The sequence below is a fragment of the Staurois parvus genome, unplaced genomic scaffold, assembly GCF_062004578.1.
Source record: "Staurois parvus isolate SC_StPar_1 unplaced genomic scaffold, SC_StPar_1.0 ptg000010l, whole genome shotgun sequence".
Lineage (NCBI taxonomy): Eukaryota > Metazoa > Chordata > Amphibia > Anura > Ranidae > Staurois > Staurois parvus.
In genome coordinates, this window is record NW_028317806.1 from 1,835,673 (window position 1) to 1,858,823 (window position 23,151).

The 23,151-nt window shown below is 47.4% G+C and overlaps 1 protein-coding gene across 1 annotated transcript in view; it reads right to left on the reverse strand.

Annotated features, from left to right (window-relative positions):
* The window catches only part of ANO2 (anoctamin 2), a 276,926-nt gene that overhangs the window by 174,010 nt on the left and 79,765 nt on the right, over positions 1-23,151 (reverse strand). Inside the window, exons 4-6 of the mRNA XM_089669916.1 lie at positions 10,593-10,747; positions 8,235-8,289; positions 4,574-4,625 (exon numbers count right to left, since the gene is read on the reverse strand). Coding sequence (XP_089526042.1) covers positions 4,574-4,625; positions 8,235-8,289; positions 10,593-10,747 — 262 coding nt within the window. The remainder of the gene's footprint in view (positions 1-4,573; positions 4,626-8,234; positions 8,290-10,592; positions 10,748-23,151) is intronic.

The window sequence follows — 23,151 nt, forward strand, 5'->3', positions numbered from 1 at the left end:
ATTTGGGAGACGTTACTCTGACTGGCTGGGACAATAATGTCATCTGTTGTCAACTCTTATGTACCTGTTTCTGCTAGAAAAGTATAGACATTTGTAATATGATCCTCATCCATTTTTTTCTATGTCCTACTGCCATTTCAATGTCCAATGTACATTAACAAAGTCTCCTTGTTTGTGTCATTATGGTTTTTTGTTAATAAAAATGTTTGAACAAGAAGCTGGCATTAAGGTTATTACCAGATGGTATCTGGTACCTACCCTTCTGGCTAGAATGTTCCCAATGGCATCATCTGAGTGTTTCAGGGGCTGCTCATTGAGTGGCTCAATGCTTCACATCTGGTGGGAATACGCAGTTTTTGGAGCAAGGTCTTTTCCATGCTTTTGCAAGTTATCTGAGGCTCCAATACAGCAGTGAGTTCAGATAGTGCTTCTGAATTAGCCGCCACCAGGCTTACCACATCCCATCCGCCGCTTGGTCTATTTTGTCCCGTTAGCAGCCAAAATCACCATTGCGGGGTCATAGAAGAGGCCCTCTGTTTCTGTAAGCCGCATGGAACACAAGATATCCTGGATTATGATCCATGAAAAGGTTGCTAGCGTGATTAATGATAAACAATCTATGTTTGAACTCACATGGGAACCACCGTGGGATCCTTTATGAAGATAGCATTACCTTCTTCTCAGATGTGATTACGCACTACCTTCTTTCCTTGGACACCTAGGTCTCCTCTTGTTCTCTTTTCTTTTTCTCTCTTTTTTTTTATCCTCTCCCCCACCCTCCGTTCCTCTTCGACTTTTCGAGGGGAACTCTACTGTGCTCCTTCTCCTTTCTCTCTCCTCTTACTAGTATTCTCTGTTTTTTTTAATACTTTCTCTTCTATATGTTTTAGTTGATTCTCAGCCCATTTTCTATCACTTAAGGTATCTTGTTTGTTTGTTTGTTTTTCTATGAATATTGTTATGTGTTATATGCTCCTCCCTCTAGCCCTAGTACCTTAAGGGTGTTTGATATACCTCTCTAGCTTGTCATACATTATACCTTACTTACGCAGATTAACCTAACATTGGATTTTGATATTCTCTTCACAGTGCCCCTCTACGTGGGGTTCCCATCACAGTACCCCTTTACATCAGGGTCCCCACCAGAGTGCCCCTTTAGATCAGGGTCCCCATTAGAGAGTCCCCTTACATCAGTGTCCCCATCAGAGTCCCCCCTTACATCAATTGTCCCCAACAGAGTCCCCCCTTACATCAATTGCCCCCAACAGAGTACTCCCTTACATATGATTAGTTATCCCCATTAGAGTTCCCCCTTATATCGATGTCCCCATTGAAGTGTCCACTTACATATGAATAGTTATCCCCATCAGAGGCCCCCTTACATGGATTGTCCCCATCAGGTACAGCCCCCACCAGCACCTACCTAGATCCTGCCCTGGTGCCTCCATCAGGGAAATTCACCCTCTCTATTTGTTATGCTCACCATTATCATTGAAAGTGAAAGATATAGGGTGTAGAAATCATCTAATTGGGACACTAGTTCTGCTGACCTGGGGGGTCCCTTAATTTGCAGGGATTTCCTCTCACTTCCTTTTTGGCTATGGGACAAGAAGTAAAGGGAAATCTCCACAATGGGATACTGAAGGAGAAAATTCAGATAGGGGTTATAACCCTATCTTGCAATATTCAAAGTGCTAAATAAGTTTAAACTTTGAAGCTGAACTCTAGGCAAACAGCTAAATAAAAAGATAAAAACATATATTGGAACTGATCAACGTATTAAGAGATTTGTACTGACCACTCAGTACTGAGATTTACAAAGCTCTGTCACACAGCATAGTCATGTCTGGGAGACCTGATTTGGTAGACCCAGGTATTTATTGTTTACTGCAGGTAAGTAACACTTAGTGGTCCCCTACCCTGCCTCACCCTGTAATTGGACATTGAAAGAAAGAGGGGCCGACGGATGTGCTCACTCCTCTGCCATTCTTCAATTTTCACTTCAGCATGTTCCTTTTTAGCACATGAGCACTGCTGCATAACTGGCCACTTGTGCTGCTTCTCCCTCTCCAAGGTTGAATGTGGTTGTATAGGAACTGCAAGAGGCTGACACCAAGCAAAGTTCAGATACTTACACTGCTTGCACTTTAAACATGATTGTGTGTACATCTGACATGCCACCTTCTGGCTGTCAGATAAAAGCAGTCTGGCGCCTCCGACATCCAGTAACAGATAGACAAGAGGAGCCTGCGACCGGCATAGTGGGTGCCTCTGGGTAGAGGGGAGGGTATGTCTCCACTCTCCTCCCCTTCTTGTCACAGACCCAGAAGTGAAGTGTAAAACATGACTTCCGGTTCCCCATGTCAGTTTCCCCGGACAGTATGGCCTGGAAAGAATGTAATGCAATACAATCTGCATCGCATTATATTCAACGAAGAACAGGGGAGACATCCAGAATCTTTTAGACCCCGGAAGTCTCAATATAGAGAACCTGTTACCAAAAAAATCATCACATAGGGAATAGGAGGGGTTTAAAGGGGCACAATTAAATAAAATCTGCGCCTACACCCCTATACTCAGAAAGCATGTACCATAGTCCTTTACATAAAATATAGTTAAATGATTGTGCTGCAAGCAAGAGTGTAACAGACGTACAGACCTCAGCACATTCATTTTTATAAATGAAACTGTTCCATTACATATGATGTTCTAGACACAGATGGCCTTACAAAAGAACTTCAGGAGTAATGTACTTAGAGTGCAATGGTCAGGAGTAAGATATTTAAAACACAATGAAGGGTATTTAGGGGAACATACTGAAGATAGAAGCTGCTTTGTTGCCCTGCACAGCTATGCCAGATTCTGTCTGTTCCAGTTTTGATAAACTCACCCTAATGCCTAGTACACAATATCAGTTTTTATTTTTCTTCGACCCAGCGGGCTGTATCCCATGTTAGTACAGTGATCTCCCCGCTGAGCTATTGTGTTCTGATAGGGGGAACACACTGGTCAGCACTTGCAGCCATTGGCTGCCAGCACTGATCGGATGTTGATACGATACTGGCATTCTGAAGCTGGCTTCTGTCGGACAGGTTTATGTACTCACAGTTTCTGTTGAACCATATTAGGCCCATGTGTACGGGGATTAACTTTTCCCCCAGTCAGAGCAGAAAATTATCAACAAAACACAGGTCTATGTGTAAATAAATGAAATATTATTATTATTATTATTATTAATAACAATAACAATAATAAATGAAGATAAAAGAGATATTGATCAGGGCTTGATCTAGGTTAGGGTATGTGCCAGGGTCGAAGGTCAAGGTCAGGTTGAAGGTCAGGCAGGGTCAGTATGTTTTGGGTAGGATTTTTAAAAAATTTATATAGCGTCAGTGTATTTTAGGTAGGATAAAAAAAACTACAAATGTGTACTATTTTTATTTACTGTATTGCCACAAAAATTAAAAGGAAACTTTATTTTGGTGGTTGGTCATGATAATGGTAATAAATATACAGCTAATTTTTTTATACTCTTTTGGACTTGAGTCTAAACAACACCCTCAAGCCTCAACACAATCATTTGTATAAAAAACTTAAATTATTCCATTACATATGGTATGTTTTTCTGTACACAGCCTACCTTCAGGAAGAACTTTATTAATATTGTGATTACTGAGTAACCAGCAACTATTATATAATAAAGGTACAATAAGAGTGTAGTGGTCAGGAGTATGAAAAACACAGCATAGTGTATAGGGATGGAATGCAGGGATCAGGAGTGTGTAACACAGTGTGCAAGAGTCAAGAGTGATAATTGCACAAAATGCAGGGGTCAGGAGTATATAACACACAGAGTGCAGGGGTAAGGAGTATATAACACACAGAGTGCAGGGGTAAGGAGTATATAACACACAGAGTGCAGGGGTAAGGAGTATGTAATGTACAGGGCTCACTGGACAAGAGTGTATATCATACAAAGCGCAGGCGTCAGGAGTGTGATACACACAGAATGTAGAGGTCAGAAGTGCATAATTCACAGAGTGCATAGGTCAGGAGTGTGTAATGTACAGAGTGCAGGGGTTGGGAGTGGATAATGTACAAAGTGCTGGGATCAAGAGTGGATAATGCACAAGTTAGTGGACAGAGTACAACAAAATATGATTTCCCTCCCAAAGCCAAACTTCTCCCCACAGTACAGTCCCCCCCCCCCCCTTCACCAACTACAGCTCTGCCCCCCTCCAGTGCACTTCCCCCCTTCATCCATCATCCATATAAAACATGGCATTACCACAAAGTTCTTCTTTTATGCCAACATTTCACAGGCAGCATGACTGAAAACTCTACCTCTCAGTGATTTAGAATATACAAATATTGAATACTACACAAATTCAATATTGAATAGCATTTGAATATTCAATACTACACAAAGCCAACATGACTGGACCATTATACAAGATTTTATTACATTGCTGGTACACTGTTTATACTGACATAATGTTTTTGTAAAGGTAGGTCAGCCATTAACTTAACCATAGTATATTCAGAATAAAAAAAGTGTAATATTAATACATACCCATACTGTATTTGGACTTTGTGCAAGACGTTCGCTTTAAAATTTCATGAACCTGAAACGCAAATCAAATAGCAAGCCATCAGATTCTTCTTTCATTTTTTACATTACACTGTACTGCCTATAAGGAGACAGTGGGGAATTACTGGGTAAACTCAGGCAGTCCCTAAGTCCAACACTCAATAATAAGTCTGAAAACCAGTACCAAGTTCTGCATGGCAGGTCTAACCATTTTAAATACAGTTGCAAGAAAAAGTATGTGAACCCCTTGTGATTACGTGGAGTTTTGCATGAATTGGGCATAAAATGTGCTCTGAACGTCATCTAAGTCACAACAATAGAAGAACACAGTCTGCTGAACATAATACTACACAAACATTAGATGTTGCCATGGTTTAATTGCACATAACATGTAAACATTCACAGTGCAGGGAGGAAAAAGTATGTGAGACCCTAGCTTAATGACTTCTCCCAGAGCTAATTGGAGTCAGGAGTGAGCCAACCTTGACTCCAATCAGTGTGATGATATTGGATGTGTTGCTGACAGCTGTCTTGCCCTTAAAAAAAACACACCTGTTTTGGGTTGAGTTGTTTGGGAAGAACACAGAACACTATGTGTGGAGAAAAAAAGGCACAGCACACCAACATCAAAACCTCATCCCCACTGTAAAACATGGCGGAGGGAGCATCATGGTTTGGGGCTGCTTTGCTGCCTCAGGGCCTGGACGGATTGTTGTCATTGATGGGAAAATGAATTCCAGAGTTTATCAAGACATTTTGCAGGAAAACGTACGACCATCTGTCCACCAACTGAAGCTCCGCAGAGGATGGGCGATGCAACAGGACAATGACCCAAAGCATACAAGTAATTCAACAAAACAATGGCTGTAACAGCACAGAATACGCCTTCTGGAGTGGCCCAGTCAGAGTCCTGACCTCAACCCGATTGAAATACTGTGGCATGACCTTAAGAGAGCGATTCACACCAGACATCCCAAGAATATTGCTACACTGAAACAGTTTTGTGAAGAGGAGTTGTCCAAAATTACTCCAGATCGTTGTGCAGGTCTGATCTGCAACTACAGGAAACGTTTGGTTGAGGTTATTGCTGCCAAAGGAGGGTCAACCAGTTATTAAGTCCAAAGGTTCACATACTTTTTCCTCCCTGCACTCTGAATGTTTACATGTTATGTGCAATTAAACCATGGCAACATCTAATGTTTGTGTAGTATTATGTTCAGCAGACTCTGTTCTTCTATTGTTGTGACTTAGATGACGTTCAGAGCACATTTTATGCCCAATTCATCCAAAACTCCACGTAATCCCAAGGGGTTCACATACTTTTTCTTGCAACTGTATCTCTCAGTTTTTCCAGCTCATGTCCATACATTGATTGATGATCAATGAATCAAAAAACTGTTCAATACACATGGCTCATACTCATGGAGACACAACAGAAAGGGACACAAGATTTCTTCAAAGTGTGAGAGAAAATCTTAGGTCCTGTGCTCATTATTGTAACAGGAACGAGCAATTGTGACATCACAATTTTCACACGATTTTGCATGTCGCATAGGGCAGCTTCCCTATGCAAGTTTATTGCCCAAAAAGAAGCTCCTGCTCCTTTTCAGGCGACAAGCTTCATGTGATTTGTGAAGTCACAGTTTGCCATGTGATCCTGTCAACAATAATCACAGCAGAATCGCATCGCGTTTGGAGTGCCATTGAAGGATGATGCGTGCGCATTGTGCTGTAATTGTCACACAATTTAGGACCTCAGGCAGAATCGCATCAACTCCGAATCCAAATCAGGTGTTCCCATTGGTGATTAAATTTAGGATCTTCTATCACTTGCTGTCCCAGTGACAATGATCTCCAGTGCAAACAGAGTGGAGGAATCTCCCCAGGGAGGAAACAGACAGTAGTTAAATTCTAACAGGAGTTCACCTCTCTAATCTACTCAAAGCTAAAAAAAAAAGTTTTGACTTTAGGTACATGTTAACCAGCTGTGGATCTAGGGCATGGTACACCCAAAAACCTCTTCAAAGTACATAGGGCACGTGTAGTACACCCTATCCTAATAAGACATGATTAACCCTTTATTCTCCCTTTCCCTGCAGATATTATTTTATTGCTGATTTTTTTTTGTTTATTTCCTTTTTGCTAACTATTAGTCTCCGTTCACACCTTTGCAGTTTGCTTATAGTTCATTTTGCATTGCTTTTTGCAGTTCATTTTGCATTTTTCTACATGCCATTTTGATGCATTTTTACCACGTTTTGCATTTTGTTCTGCCCTTTTTTTTTTTTTTTTTTAAAGTGTTTTTTTTTTTGCTGGGCAGAATAAACATGCAAAATGCCGCAAAAGCGTGGCAAAAATGCACTACCATGCATTTCAGCAGATTCTCCATTGAGCTCTATTGTAGCAAAAATGCTGCTTTTTGCTTTTAAAAAAAGTCCCTGACCCTTTCCAAAAACACAGCAGCTCAATAAAGCATAGATGTGAACATGTTCCATAGGAAACCATGTTAAGTGGATTGTAGTACATGTCTGCAAAAAGCAAAGAGCACTAAAAAATGCATTGGTATGAACAGAGCCTTAATATCTACATTTTTTATTTTTTGTTGTCTGTTAATTTTTTTTTTGCTGCATAAAAAATGGTGCAAAAAAACTTTATTTAATTTGTAATTATCCTTGCAATGCTTTTAGTATCATTGTACACAGGACAAATTGTAAAATAAAATTTTACTTTTTTTTTCTTTTTTTACTCACACTGATCAAAATAGAAAAAAAGTGTGTTCTTTTATGTTTGTTAAAATTTTTGTCTGTGAATTACAACTAAAATAAAATAATTTTTGGAAGATGAGGGGTCGATTTACTAAAAGCATATAGGCTGTTGACTTTGCAAGACATGTTATACATTGCAAGCGAATTGCTTTTTTTTGCCTTCATATGATTGGATGATGGGAGCCAACAGTGCTCATTCTCTAAACTCTGGGAAAAATTCCCTTGCAAAGTGCAACTTCAATTGTAAATTCAATGGTCTATTTGCCTTTAGTAAATCAATCCCAATGTCACCAAATATAAACCTTGTTTGTCTTAAAAAATATTAATATGTTTATTAGTTTGTTATCTTAAGTGATGACAAATTATTGCTAAAGAAACATTCTCAACAGGATATTTAAAAATGTCTCTCCTCTGTAGGGGGTATACAGGAGTGACAGCTGAACTGGTTAATACATATCTTGGACCTCTAACTACTATGACCACCCAGGAATGCAGCACATTACAGCCCATCACAAGATGTTCTCATACAAGTGCCATTACTCGTGTGGATAAGCCCCAACATGCAGACGCCCCACCTGAGAGGCAGAGGCACCTCTAGGACACACGTAGAGAACGTCCTGAGTTCTTGTACACAACAAGCGTATTCTAAAAGTGGTAGAGGTGGCACCCTAACAGAGAGAAAACACACCGCTTGTAGCCATCATACTAGTACGTGGTTGTCAGTCATCAGAAGAACTAGCACCTGGTTGTATTGTTACGTTGCTACGCTACCCATAACAAATATCTAACAAGCTAGACCAACACAAAGGAATGTGAAGTGTCTGAAAAAACAGCACGCTACATCAAACTTCAGGACTTTGTCCTTTAGACATACTTACTATTCGACTGCGTGTTGCATTGTCAAAAAATGTCTCTTTGTCTTTTATATTGTACCTAAACGTGAAAATGTTAATAGTTAATTAGTGATATAGTTAACAGAGCATACATTATACACAGCAATATACAATAATACTGTAGTTTGTCAACATTTACATAACTGTAACGTCAAGGTAATTATGCTACTATCTACTGTATGTACTGTATTATCACATAAGTATTTTTAGTGAATGGTAAAGTGACTGTAAACCCTCACCTTGTAAAACAGCTCATTCAGTTTAACTGCCTCCCATCTGCCCTATAGCAGAAGTACTGCTACAGGGTGGCACGGGTGCGTAAAATCACGTATATATACGTAATTTCGTATTTCCGGATGGGGGTGTGCGCGAGCCGTTCATTGGCAGCCACAGCTGTCAATCGCCGAGTCCCGGCCAGTAATTACTCACCGGCGCCCAGTGATTTCCGAAGAACTCCAACTGGGAGGAGGACTGTTTTGTTTACTAACAGTCCTCCTCCCTGTCAGTTCAGGCACACTGCTCTGGATGGCTGTGCATAGCACAGCCATCCAGAGCAGTGTGATTACACTGTAGCACAGAAATTATGAAGGGCCCTCTGCACTCTGGTATATAGCCTTTCAAGCAGACTATGCAATAAAGTATAGGGATATCTGGTTCACACATATTGCAATACATGTTTAAGCTGGCCAACTGCATCAAAGTAATCCCTCTATGGCCAGTCCTACTCTGATCTGCCTATGCAAATGCTACTGTGGACACAATGCCAATATAGGGGAAAAGACAAAGTGGGGGAGAGCTACCAGATTTAGGTCTGGCTACTGACCCACAATACAACAAACAAGATATACCTGAGCATAGGTATATCTTGTTTGTTTACAGTGAAGCACAGAGACACCGCCCCCTAGTAAAACACTCCTGTTAACCCCTTCCTGCCCAGTGCCATTAGTACAGTGTCAGCGCTTTTTTTTTAGCACTGATCACTGTATTGGTGTCACTGGGGATGTCAGTGACACCAAATCACTTCCCCCCAGTGTCAGAATGTCCGCCGCAGTCCCGCAGTCCCGCTAAAAGTTGCTGATTGCCGCAATTACAAGTAAAAAAAAAAGTTTTTGAATTCCAGTATATATACTGCTATAACTTTCATGTAAATCAATTAATTTACACGTATTGGGATATTTTTTTTTTTAGCAAAATACATTTTGGTGTAAATTTATGATGAAATTTGATTTTTTTAATTTTTTTACTTAACATGTTTAATAGCAAAAAGTCAAAAATATAGTTTTTTTTCTCAAAATTGTTGGTCACAAAAATAAAAAATGCAAAGATCTAAATAAGGACACAGCTCTAGTAATTGTTGAATTTACTTTTTTTCATGTATATATTGGATAGACGTTTTGAATGGATATAGTCCTTTGTAGTTACTGAAACAGATCCTTGTTTTTTTTTTTTTTCATTTTAAAGTACACTGTAATGTATGTAAGTAAAAAGGGTGGGTGAGTCAGGGTCTGTGATAATGAGGGCTCTACGTTTTGTGCTGTGCTATCAATCTAACAATGTGATGCCTACAGGTGGAAAGAGTATCTTCCTCATTTGCCTGTTGATGGTTAGTAATCAAGATGTGTTGCTTACATGCACTGAAACAGTGAGGCCTTTGTCCTGTCTGTGCTGTTTGGCAAGACTGTCTGGATCACAGTACTTGATGAAGATATGTTGAAGAGTGCTGGGTCAAGATTTTGGTTGATCTTTTGATATATTAGTAAAGAGGCTGCGCTCTGACATCCGATAGGTTCAATGAGGGGGTCTCGTAATGACAGTAGTAAGTTTGGTAAAATGAAAAGAGAACACCAGACATATGGTTGCCATTCCAGTTCAATTTCTATTTGTTTAACTCAAATAAAAACTGAACGGACTGTCAACCATATGTCTGGTGCTCCCTTCATTCAACCGATTTTACTGGATCACAGTACCAGCTTAACAGAATTACACATCCTCTGAAAATGGAAATAGTTCTTATTTAAGAATTTCTATTGCGTATTTAGATAGATTTCTGCTTAAAAAAATAATTTGAAAGGTGGAAAGAGTCTTTAACCTCTGTAGTGCCCAATATTGTTTATAAATGAAATAAATCAAGTTGTGCAAATTGACCAAATATGGGATTTTTATGATCTCACTGCAGACACAGAGAGGTTAAGAACTGAAATGCTGGTATAAAGTATATTATCTATGTGACTAAGGCAACTATTTCATCTTATTTCACATATTCTTTGAGTTAGGATAATTTAAACCATCCCAATGGTCCGTCTCCTCAGATTCCGTAGGAGGATATGGCCTCATGGCACTTACAGATGCATTTTGTCTCTGGAGAATGGATAAGACAAAGGTTTCATCTTCGCGTTTCCACCTAATTGTGGCACTTTGGGCTGTAAAGGCTTTGTACATTTGTTCCATATAGCGTTTAATTTGACCACGATGCCACTTCCTTGTTTCACTTCATACATCTGAAAAAAAACAAAATTCATTGACATTAGCAGGCCATTAGAAAGATGTTTGCACAGATTTTCCCTAAAGCGTATCTCCGACCCAACTGCGACTTTGAAAAAAGTGTAGTAGGCTTGGAACCCTGTTATGTTCTCTGTTATCAGCACAGTAAGAGAAGGCAAATATCCAAAATGGGCATAGACAGCAATTACATTTTTTTTAGTAGAGTTTGGGGAGGTTAGAATCCCAACATGCTTTTTAGTGCTATGTCCCCTAGAAATGTAATTTTCCCTTACTGTCTGAGTGTCACCAGACAGGAAATAATGAAAAATCTCCCCAATTAGGAATACACAATTGAACAACTGAAAATCATTGGACAGGATTAATTTTTTTAAATTGTACCACAACACACAGCATGTGCATTGTGGATCGCTACAGTGCAGGTGACTTACCCACTACTGTAACAGTGTGTTGCATGGTGCATGCTTTATAAGCATTAAAGCTGAACTCCAGGAATTCATCTACTTTGTAAAATGTGCTGGCATACTATGAATTAAGTCCAACGGCATGCATGCCACCTCCTGGACCTATTTCTTTAGTTTACATATGACAGTTTTACAAAGCTCCAGGAGTACAGCTATTGCTACACTTCCAGGGCTCTGACAGGACAAACTATATAAACAAGAGTGTGCAGCGCTAAAAATATTAAAATACAGTAAAAGGTACAAATAAATATAAAATATATAGAAAGTTCATAAACTGTAGGTGCTCATATATATCCTGCGTTATCCAAAAATCGGTGCTTGTGCTATCAGATATGGAAGAAATGCGCACTCACCAGAACGCGCAATATAATGCGCGTTTGAATAATATATTCTGATTAGAGATGAGCGAAGAAATGAAAAATTCGATTCGACTGATTCGGCGAATTCGTGGACAATATTCGATTCGAGTCGAATAAATTCGCTGTGAATTTAACTTAAAAAAGGGTGTTTCTAGGCTTCAGAGAGACTTAATATTAGTGCAGAACACTGTACCTTTAATTTAAATGCCCTTGGAGTCTGCTGGGGAAGAGAAATAATACTGTCTGTCAGTATGACATGCAGATGAGTGCCGTCGATCTTAGAATCACTGCACACTTCACTCCTTTGGCCAGTCACGGGGCCAAAACCAGTGTTTGGAGCCACAGTGTGGCGGTGGAGGCAGCAGCAATGGGAGGCCATACAGCAACCTATGACAAAATGGAAACCAGCAGGAGCGTGAGGAGACCTGAAAGTGGCACATGGCAGAGTGGGAGCAATGGGAGGCGGTACAGGGACCCAGGTCACACTGTGGGCCCAGCAGCAGCGTGACCAGGCGGTACGGGGGCCCATGGCCGATATGGGGCTTGGTGGCACCTATGGAAGGCCTGTAATCTGCCAGCAACCTATGACAAAATGGACAACCGCAGGAGTGTGAGGAGATTTCAAAGTGGCACATGGCAGAGTGGAAGCAATGGGAGGCCGTACAGGGACCCAGGTCACACTGTGGGCTCAGCAGCAGCGTGACCAGGAGGTACGGGGGCCCATGGTCGATATGGGGCCTGGCGGCACCTATGGAAGGCCGCTAATCTGCCAGCAACCTATGACAAAATGGACAACCGCAGGAGTGTGAGGAGATTTCAAAGAGGTACATGGCAGAGTGGAAGCAATGGGAGGCCGTACAGGGACCCAGGTCACACTGTGGGACCAGCATCAGCGTGAACAGGCGGTACGGGGGCCCATGGCCGATTTGACCTCATTCATCCCATAGTCCTGCCGACTCACGAATAGCGTGGCCTCCTCAAAGGGCCTGAGCAAGCGCAGGTGTCACACATGAGCTGACAATGGCTGACATCTAAGTTACACAGGGAGTACCTTTATCCGCTTTTAACATCAGGAAATCTGTGATGGCCTTTAGCTGTTCGTAAAGGCGGTCTAACATATGTAGGGTTGAATTACACCTTGTTGCAACGTCACAGCATGAGGAGTCGGTACGGGGGCCCATGGCAGATTACATGTCTGGCAGCAGCAATGGGAGGCCCGTAATCTGCAAGCACCCTATGTCAAAAAATTTAACACACCAGCAGTGTGAAGAGACCTGAAAGTGGCACATGGCAGCAGAGTGTGGCGATGGAGACAGCAGCAATGGGAGGCCGTACAGGGACCCATGAGAGACTCTGGACTTGGCAGCAGCATGAGGAGGCGGTATATAGGGGCCCATGGCAGATTAGGGGCCTGGCAGCAGCTATGTGAGGCCCGTAATCTGCCTGCACCCTATGTCAAAAAATTAAACACACCAGCAGTGTGAAGAGACCTGAAAGTGGCACATGGCAGCAGAGTGTGGCGATGGAGACAGCAGCAATGGGAGGCCGTACAGGGACCCATGAGAGACTCTGGACTTGGCAGCAGCATGAGGAGGTGGTATATAGGGGCCCATGGCAGATTAGGGGCCTGGCAGCAGCTATGTGAGGCCCGTAATCTGCCTGCACCCTATGTCAAAAAATTAAACACACCAGCAGTGTGAAGAGACCTGAAAGTGGCACATGGCAGCAGAGTGTGGCGATGGAGACAGCAGCAATGGGAGGCCGTACAGGGACCCATGAGAGACTCTAGACTTGGCAGCAGCATGAGGAGGCGGTATATAGGGGCCCATGGCAGATTAGGGGCCTGGCAGCAGCTATGTGAGGCCCGTAATCTGCCTGCACCCTATGTCAAAAAATTAAACACACCAGCAGTGTGAAGAGACCTGAAAGTGGCACATGGCAGCAGAGTGTGGCGATGGAGACAGCAGCAATGGGAGGCCGTACAGGGACCCATGAGAGACTCTGGACTTGGCAGCAGCATGAGGAGGCGGTATATAGGGGCCCATGGCAGATTAGGGGCCTGGCAGCAGCTATGTGAGGCCCGTAATCTGCCTGCACCCTATGTCAAAAAATTAAACACACCAGCAGTGTGAAGAGACCTGAAAGTGGCACATGGCAGAGTGTGGCGATGGAGACAGCAGCAATGGGAGGCCGTACAGGGACCCATGACAGACTCTAGACTTGGCAGCAGCATGAGGAGGCGGTTTATAGGGGCCCATGGCAGATTAGGGGCCTGGCAGCAGCTATGTGAGGCCCGTAATCTGCCTGCACCCTATGTCAAAAAATTTAACACACCAGCAGTGTGAAGAGACCTGAAAGTGGCACATGGCAGCAGAGTGTGGCGATGGAGACAGCAGCAATGGGAGGCCGTACAGGGACCCATGAGAGACTCTGGACTTGGCAGCAGCATGAGGAGGCGGTATATAGGGGCCCATGGCAGATTAGGGGCCTGGCAGCAGCTATGTGAGGCCCGTTATCTTGCAGCACCCTATGTCAAAAAATTAAACACACCAGCAGTGTGAAGAGACCTGAAAGTGGCACATGGCAGCAGAGTGTGGCGATGGAGACAGCAGCAATGGGAGGCCGTACAGGGACCCATGAGAGACTCTAGACTTGGCAGCAGCATGAGGAGGCGGTTTATAGGGGCCCATGGCAGATTAGGGGCCTGGCAGCAGCTATGTGAGGCCCGTAATCTGCCTGCACCCTATGTCAAAAAATTTAACACACCAGCAGTGTGAAGAGACCTGAAAGTGGCACATGGCAGCAGAGTGTGGCGATGGAGACAGCAGCAATGGGAGGCCGTACAGGGACCCATGAGAGACTCTGGACTTGGCAGCAGCATGAGGAGGCGGTATATAGGGGCCCATGGCAGATTAGGGGCCTGGCAGCAGCTATGTGAGGCCCGTAATCTGCCTGCACCCTATGTCAAAAAATTAAACACACCAGCAGTGTGAAGAGACCTGAAAGTGGCACATGGCAGCAGAGTGTGGCGATGGAGACAGCAACAATGGGAGGCCGTACAGGGACCCATGAGAGACTCTGGACTTGGCAGCAGCATGAGGAGGCGGTATATAGGGGCCCATGGCAGATTAGGGGCCTGGCAGCAGCTATGTGAGGCCCGTAATCTGCCTGCACCCTATGTCAAAAAATTAAACACACCAGCAGTGTGAAGAGACCTGAAAGTGGCACATGGCAGAGTGTGGCGATGGAGACAGCAGCAATGGGAGGCCGTACAGGGACCCATGACAGACTCTAGACTTGGCAGCAGCATGAGGAGGCGGTTTATAGGGGCCCATGGCAGATTAGGGGCCTGGCAGCAGCTATGTGAGGCCCGTAATCTGCCTGCACCCTATGTCAAAAAATTTAACACACCAGCAGTGTGAAGAGACCTGAAAGTGGCACATGGCAGCAGAGTGTGGCGATGGAGACAGCAGCAATGGGAGGCCGTACAGGGACCCATGAGAGACTCTGGACTTGGCAGCAGCATGAGGAGGCGGTATATAGGGGCCCATGGCAGATTAGGGGCCTGGCAGCAGCTATGTGAGGCCCGTAATCTGCCTGCACCCTATGTCAAAAAATTAAACACACCAGCAGTGTGAAGAGACCTGAAAGTGGCACATGGCAGCAGAGTGTGGCGATGGAGACAGCAACAATGGGAGGCCATACAGGGACCCATGAGAGACTCTGGACTTGGCAGCAGCATGAGGAGGCGGTATATAGGGGCCCATGGCAGATTAGGGGCCTGGCAGCAGCTATGTGAGGCCCGTAATCTGCCTGCACCCTATGTCAAAAAATTAAACACACCAGCAGTGTGAAGAGACCTGAAAGTGGCACATGGCAGCAGAGTGTGGCGATGGAGACAGCAGCAATGGGAGGCCGTACAGGGACCCATGAGAGACTCTGGACTTGGCAGCAGCATGAGGAGGCGGTATATAGGGGCCCATGGCAGATTAGGGGCCTGGCAGCAGCTATGTGAGGCCCGTAATCTGCCTGCACCCTATGTCAAAAAATTAAACACACCAGCAGTGTGAAGAGACCTGAAAGTGGCACATGGCAGCAGAGTGTGGCGATGGAGACAGCAGCAATGGGAGGCCGTACAGGGACCCATGAGAGACTCTAGACTTGGCAGCAGCATGAGGAGGCGGTATATAGGGGCCCATGGCAGATTAGGGGCCTGGCAGCAGCTATGTGAGGCCCGTAATCTGCCTGCACCCTATGTCAAAAAATTAAACACACCAGCAGTGTGAAGAGACCTGAAAGTGGCACATGGCAGCAGAGTGTGGCGATGGAGACAGCAGCAATGGGAGGCCGTACAGGGACCCATGAGAGACTCTGGACTTGGCAGCAGCATGAGGAGGCGGTATATAGGGGCCCATGGCAGATTAGGGGCCTGGCAGCAGCTATGTGAGGCCCGTAATCTGCCTGCACCCTATGTCAAAAAATTAAACACACCAGCAGTGTGAAGAGACCTGAAAGTGGCACATGGCAGAGTGTGGCGATGGAGACAGCAGCAATGGGAGGCCGTACAGGGACCCATGAGAGACTCTAGACTTGGCAGCAGCATGAGGAGGCGGTTTATAGGGGCCCATGGCAGATTAGGGGCCTGGCAGCAGCTATGTGAGGCCCGTAATCTGCCTGCACCCTATGTCAAAAAATTTAACACACCAGCAGTGTGAAGAGACCTGAAAGTGGCACATGGCAGCAGAGTGTGGCGATGGAGACAGCAGCAATGGGAGGCCGTACAGGGACCCATGAGAGACTCTGGACTTGGCAGCAGCATGAGGAGGCGGTATATAGGGGCCCATGGCAGATTAGGGGCCTGGCAGCAGCTATGTGAGGCCCGTAATCTGCCTGCACCCTATGTCAAAAAATTAAACACACCAGCAGTGTGAAGAGACCTGAAAGTGGCACATGGCAGCAGAGTGTGGCGATGGAGACAGCAACAATGGGAGGCCGTACAGGGACCCATGAGAGACTCTGGACTTGGCAGCAGCATGAGGAGGCGGTATATAGGGGCCCATGGCAGATTAGGGGCCTGGCAGCAGCTATGTGAGGCCCGTAATCTGCCTGCACCCTATGTCAAAAAATTAAACACACCAGCAGTGTGAAGAGACCTGAAAGTGGCACATGGCAGAGTGTGGCGATGGAGACAGCAGCAATGGGAGGCCGTACAGGGACCCATGACAGACTCTAGACTTGGCAGCAGCATGAGGAGGCGGTTTATAGGGGCCCATGGCAGATTAGGGGCCTGGCAGCAGCTATGTGAGGCCCGTAATCTGCCTGCACCCTATGTCAAAAAATTTAACACACCAGCAGTGTGAAGAGACCTGAAAGTGGCACATGGCAGCAGAGTGTGGCGATGGAGACAGCAGCAATGGGAGGCCGTACAGGGACCCATGAGAGACTCTGGACTTGGCAGCAGCATGAGGAGGCGGTATATAGGGGCCCATGGCAGATTAGGGGCCTGGCAGCAGCTATGTGAGGCCCGTTATCTTGCAGCACCCTATGTCAAAAAATTAAACACACCAGCAGTGTGAAGAGACCTGAAAGTGGCACATGGCAGCAGAGTGTGGCGATGGAGACAGCAGCAATGGGAGGCCGTACAGGGACCCATGAGAGACTCTAGACTTGGCAGCAGCATGAGGAGGCGGTTTATAGGGGCCCATGGCAGATTAGGGGCCTGGCAGCAGCTATGTGAGCCCCGTAATCTGCCTGCACCCTATGTCAAAAAATTTAACACACCAGCAGTGTGAAGAGACCTGAAAGTGGCACATGGCAGCAGAGTGTGGCGATGGAGACAGCAGCAATGGGAGGCCGTACAGGGACCCATGAGAGACTCTGGACTTGGCAGCAGCATGAGGAGGCGGTATATAGGGGCCCATGGCAGATTAGGGGCCTGGCAGCAGCTATGTGAGGCCCGTAATCTGCCTGCACCCTATGTCAAAAAATTAAACACACCAGCAGTGTGAAGAGACCTGAAAGTGGCACATGGCAGCAGAGTGTGGCGATGGAGACAGCAGCAATGGGAGGCCGTACAGGGACCCATGAGAGACTCTGGACTTGGCAGCAGCATGAGGAGGCGGTATATAGGGGCCCATGGCAGATTAGGGGCCTGGCAGCAGCTATGTGAGGCCCGTAATCTGCCTGCACCCTATGTCAAAAAATTAAACACACCAGCAGTGTGAAGAGACCTGAAAGTGGCACATGGCAGCAGAGTGTGGCGATGGAGACAGCAGCAATGGGAGGCCGTACAGGGACCCATGAGAGACTCTAGACTTGGCAGCAGCATGAGGAGGCGGTATATAGGGGCCCATGGCAGATTAGGGGCCTGGCAGCAGCTATGTGAGGCCCGTAATCTGCCTGCACCCTATGTCAAAAAATTAAACACACCAGCAGTGTGAAGAGACCTGAAAGTGGCACATGGCAGCAGAGTGTGGCGATGGAGACAGCAGCAATGGGAGGCCGTACAGGGACCCATGAGAGACTCTAGACTTGGCAGCAGCATGAGGAGGCGGTTTATAGGGGCCCATGGCAGATTAGGGGCCTGGCAGCAGCTATGTGAGGCCCGTAATCTGCCTGCACCCTATGTCAAAAAATTTAACACACCAGCAGTGTGAAGAGACCTGAAAGTGGCACATGGCAGCAGAGTGTGGCGATGGAGACAGCAGCAATGGGAGGCCGTACAGGGACCCATGAGAGACTCTGGACTTGGCAGCAGCATGAGGAGGCGGTATATAGGGGCCCATGGCAGATTAGGGGCCTGGCAGCAGCTATGTGAGGCCCGTAATCTGCCTGCACCCTATGTCAAAAAATTAAACACACCAGCAGTGTGAAGAGACCTGAAAGTGGCACATGGCAGCAGAGTGTGGCGATGGAGACAGCAACAATGGGAGGCCGTACAGGGACCCATGAGAGACTCTGGACTTGGCAGCAGCATGAGGAGGCGGTATATAGGGGCCCATGGCAGATTAGGGGCCTGGCAGCAGCTATGTGAGGCCCGTAATCTGCCTGCACCCTATGTCAAAAAATTAAACACACCAGCAGTGTGAAGAGACCTGAAAGTGGCACATGGCAGAGTGTGGCGATGGAGACAGCAGCAATGGGAGGCCGTACAGGGACCCATGACAGACTCTAGACTTGGCAGCAGCATGAGGAGGCGGTTTATAGGGGCCCATGGCAGATTAGGGGCCTGGCAGCAGCTATGTGAGGCCCGTAATCTGCCTGCACCCTATGTCAAAAAATTAAACACACCAGCAGTGTGAAGAGACCTGAAAGTGGCACATGGCAGCAGAGTGTGGCGATGGAGACAGCAGCAATGGGAGGCCGTACAGGGACCCATGAGAGACTCTGGACTTGGCAGCAGCATGAGGAGGCGGTATATAGGGGCCCATGGCAGATTAGGGGCCTGGCAGCAGCTATGTGAGGCCCGTTATCTTGCAGCACCCTATGTCAAAAAATTAAACACACCAGCAGTGTGAAGAGACCTGAAAGTGGCACATGGCAGCAGAGTGTGGCGATGGAGACAGCAGCAATGGGAGGCCGTACAGGGACCCATGAGAGACTCTAGACTTGGCAGCAGCATGAGGAGGCGGTTTATAGGGGCCCATGGCAGATTAGGGGCCTGGCAGCAGCTATGTGAGGCCCGTAATCTGCCTGCACCCTATGTCAAAAAATTTAACACACCAGCAGTGTGAAGAGACCTGAAAGTGGCACATGGCAGCAGAGTGTGGCGATGGAGACAGCAGCAATGGGAGGCCGTACAGGGACCCATGAGAGACTCTGGACTTGGCAGCAGCATGAGGAGGCGGTATATAGGGGCCCATGGCAGATTAGGGGCCTGGCAGCAGCTATGTGAGGCCCGTAATCTGCCTGCACCCTATGTCAAAAAATTAAACACACCAGCAGTGTGAAGAGACCTGAAAGTGGCACATGGCAGCAGAGTGTGGCGATGGAGACAGCAGCAATGGGAGGCCGTACAGGGACCCATGAGAGACTCTGGACCTAGCAGCAGCATGAGGAGGCGGTATATAGGGGCCTATGGCAGATTAGGGGCCTGGCAGCAGCTATAGGAGGCCCGTAATCTGCCAGCACCCTATGTCAAAAAATTAAACGCACCAGCAGTGTGAGGAGACCTGAAAGTGGCACATGTTTGAGGCATGATTCATGGCGGATTTAGTCAGTTGTGTCAGGAACTGGTGGTTTGAAATCCAGACTAATCCACGCCTGATTCATTTTCACAAACGTGAGTCTCTCCACACTTTGGGTGGACAGTCGTGTCCTCCGCGGAGTTACAATACCTCCTGCCGCACTAAACACGCGCTCCGATGCCACGCTACTGGCCGGGCATGACAGCCTTTCAAGGGCAAATTCAGCTAGTTGGGGCCAAAGGTCAAGTTTCGTTGCCCAGTAGTCAAGGGGATTGTCTACCTCGGTTGGCAGGGTGCTGTCCAAGTAGGCCCAAGCCTGTTGTTTGAGCTCCTGCTCCAGGTCCACCTGATGCTGCTGCTGCTGCTGCGGCTGGTTAGTAGTTTCCTCACTGCGCTGGTGAAGAAAGCTACTCATCATCGACTGCAGACTGAGGCAGCCGCTGCTGGTGGAGCTGCCACTGCTCCTACCACCCCACCCCTCCCCTGCTGCCATGCCAGCGGAACGCGAGCGCACAGGGCCCACAGTGTCTGAGGATGGACGTTGGCGCACAAAGGCAGAGACCAACTGACTACATAGGTGGTTTTTATAGTACGTAATTTTGGCCTCCCTCTCAGCAGGTGTGAAAAAGGCCACCATTTTGGACCGGTAGCGAGGGTCCAACAAGGTGGACAGCCAAAAGTCATCCCTCTGTCTGATGGTTATTATTCGGCTGTCGCTACGCAAGCAACCGAGCATGCTATGGGCCATTTGTGCCAAGGAATGCGAGGGACTCCCTGCCTCCATCTCCACAGCATACTGCCACGGTGCGTCTGGGTCCTCTGTCTCCTCCTCCTCCTCCTCTACCAGATGCTCCTGCTCCTCCACTCCTGTCCGCTGAGTGGAAAAACCACCCATTTCACTCAATAATTCCTGAGCACAAATGTCCTCCTCTACCTCCTCCTCTTCTTCCTGTCCTGCCCCCACAGGGGTCATGTGGCGTTGAGATCTGTGCGCCACGTCTACCGCACCCTGACCAGCCATTGTTAACAGCATTTGTTCCAGGACGTGCAACAGAGGAATGACGTCGTTCATCCCATAGTCCTGCCGACTCACGAATAGCGTGGCCTCCTCAAAGGGCCTGAGCAAGCGGCAGGTGTCACGCATGAGCTGCCAATGGCTGACATCTAAGTTACACAGGGGAGTACCTTTATCCGCTTGTAACATCAGGAAATCGGTGATGGCCTTTCGCTGCTCGTAAAGGCGGTCTAACATGTGTAGGGTTGAATTCCACCTTGTTGCAACGTCGCAGATCAGGCGATGCTGTGGAATTCCGTTCTGCCGCTGCAGCTCAATGAGGGTGTTCTTTGCGGTGTAGGAATGGCTGAAATGCATGCACAGTTTACGTGACATTTTAAGGATGTCTTGCAGTGGGATGGTGGATTTTAGGAACCGCTTGACAACCAGATTGAACACGTGAGCCATGCATGGCGCATGGCACAACCTTCCTTGACGCAGAGCAGACACCATGTTCTTTCCGTTGTCAGTCAACATGGTTCCGATTTTTAGTTTGCGCGGAGACAGCCATCTGTCGATTTCTCTGTTCATTACACTCAGCAGTTCCTCCCCTGTGTGACTACGTTCGCCAAGGCATACCAGGTGCAGCACAGCGTGACACCGTTGCGCCCTGCACATGTGATATGCCGGTCGGGTAATGGGACTTGGCACGGGGGTGGCGGCTGAGGACACGGCGGAAAAAGAGGTGGTAGAGGCGGACATGCTTGCTGGACCAAGGACGTGCAAACGTGGAGGCAAAAGCGTCGTGACCTGTCCAAGTTGCTGGTGCGGCTGTGCCGGCACCACGTTCACCCAGTGGGCCGTAAATGACATGTACTGTCCCTGACCGTAGTTACAGCTCCACACGTCGGCGCTGCCGTGCACTTTGGCAGAGACCGACATGCTCAAAGACTGGCCCACCATCTCTTCTACATGTGAATGCAGGGCTGGCACTGCCTTTTGGGCAAAGAAATGACGGCTTGGCACTCTCCACCGCGGCGCGGCACAAGCCATCATTTCTCGGAAAGGTGCTGAGTCCACCAGTTGGAAAGGGAGGGACTGCAGCACCAGCAACTTGGACAGGAGGACGTTCAGCTTTTGCACCGTCGGGTGCGTGCTCGCAAACTGTTGTCTCTTGGATACGGATTCCAAGAAAGACTGTTGACGGAATCCGAGAAGAGGAGTAGCAGGAGAAGGAGCATCTGAACGAGCGGAAGATGCCAACGAGCGACAACTCCCCTCAGCAGAGGTGTTGGAGCCTTGACTGGCTGATAGAGGGCGATTGACGACGTCGGGTGACGGAGCAAGTAACGGAGCGGGTGATGGAGCGGGGGCTGGGGCAGGCAGAACCGCCGTATGTTTATCACGGTTTTCCCAGGCCACCGAATGGTGACGCTGCATATGCTGACGCAACGCTGTAGTCCCAACATGGGCCCCCTGGCCACGCTTGCATTTCTGGCCACATAGTCGACATACGGCTACGTTTACTTCCTCGGGCGGCTTGAGGAAAAATTGCCACACCACCGAGTAGGAAACTTTGCCCCCGCTACTCTTCACTGGCTGACTGCTACTTCCTCCGTGCGCACCGGCACCACTACTGGCCGTGGTGGTAGGCTGCAGTGGAGCTGGTGCTCTACTCCGTGGACGTTTGGCTCCACTGACACTGATGCGACCCTGCTGCTGTCTCCTGGGCAACCCACCGACTGTTTTGCTCGCTGCCAAGCTGCCACCCTCTTCTCCTGATGATGCGGAAGAAATTGCCTGATGACGACGAGGCTGCCAAGTGCGATCAACCTCCTCATCATCAAGTAGGGTCTCCGCCTCACTACTAGCCCCCTCGGCTGCGTCTGGGTCAGGAGACAGACCTGTCTCTAGACCGGCTACCGAGCCACTCTCCTCGCCAGTACTTGTTCGCTTGGCTGCTGAAAAGGCCGATGTCTCCCCCCGTTCCTGACCGCCCTCTGTTAGCTCTTCCTCACTGTACAGTGGGGCTGAGCCCACAGCATGCGATACTTCGCTTGGTGAGGGAACAGCAAAGGACAGGGGCAGGTAGAGGACACGTGATTTCAGTGGGCTTGCTCCCGGGCCATGCCAACTAACGGTTGTGTCTGACGTACCCACCGACCGTTGGCTGTAGGTGTCAGAGGTGACCTGGGAAGAGGAAGACGACCGAGCCAACCAATCAATGACGGCAGGGTTGTCGGTGGAGACACGACCGCTGGATGACACCGGGAGCACTGGCCTCTGGCTGCGAATACTGCTGCCTCGACCCCTTCCTCTGCTGCCACGTCTGCTCGCTCCTAAAACATTGCCTCCTCTGCCACTCCTCTGCATGTTGTCTGACATACTATTTAATTCAAC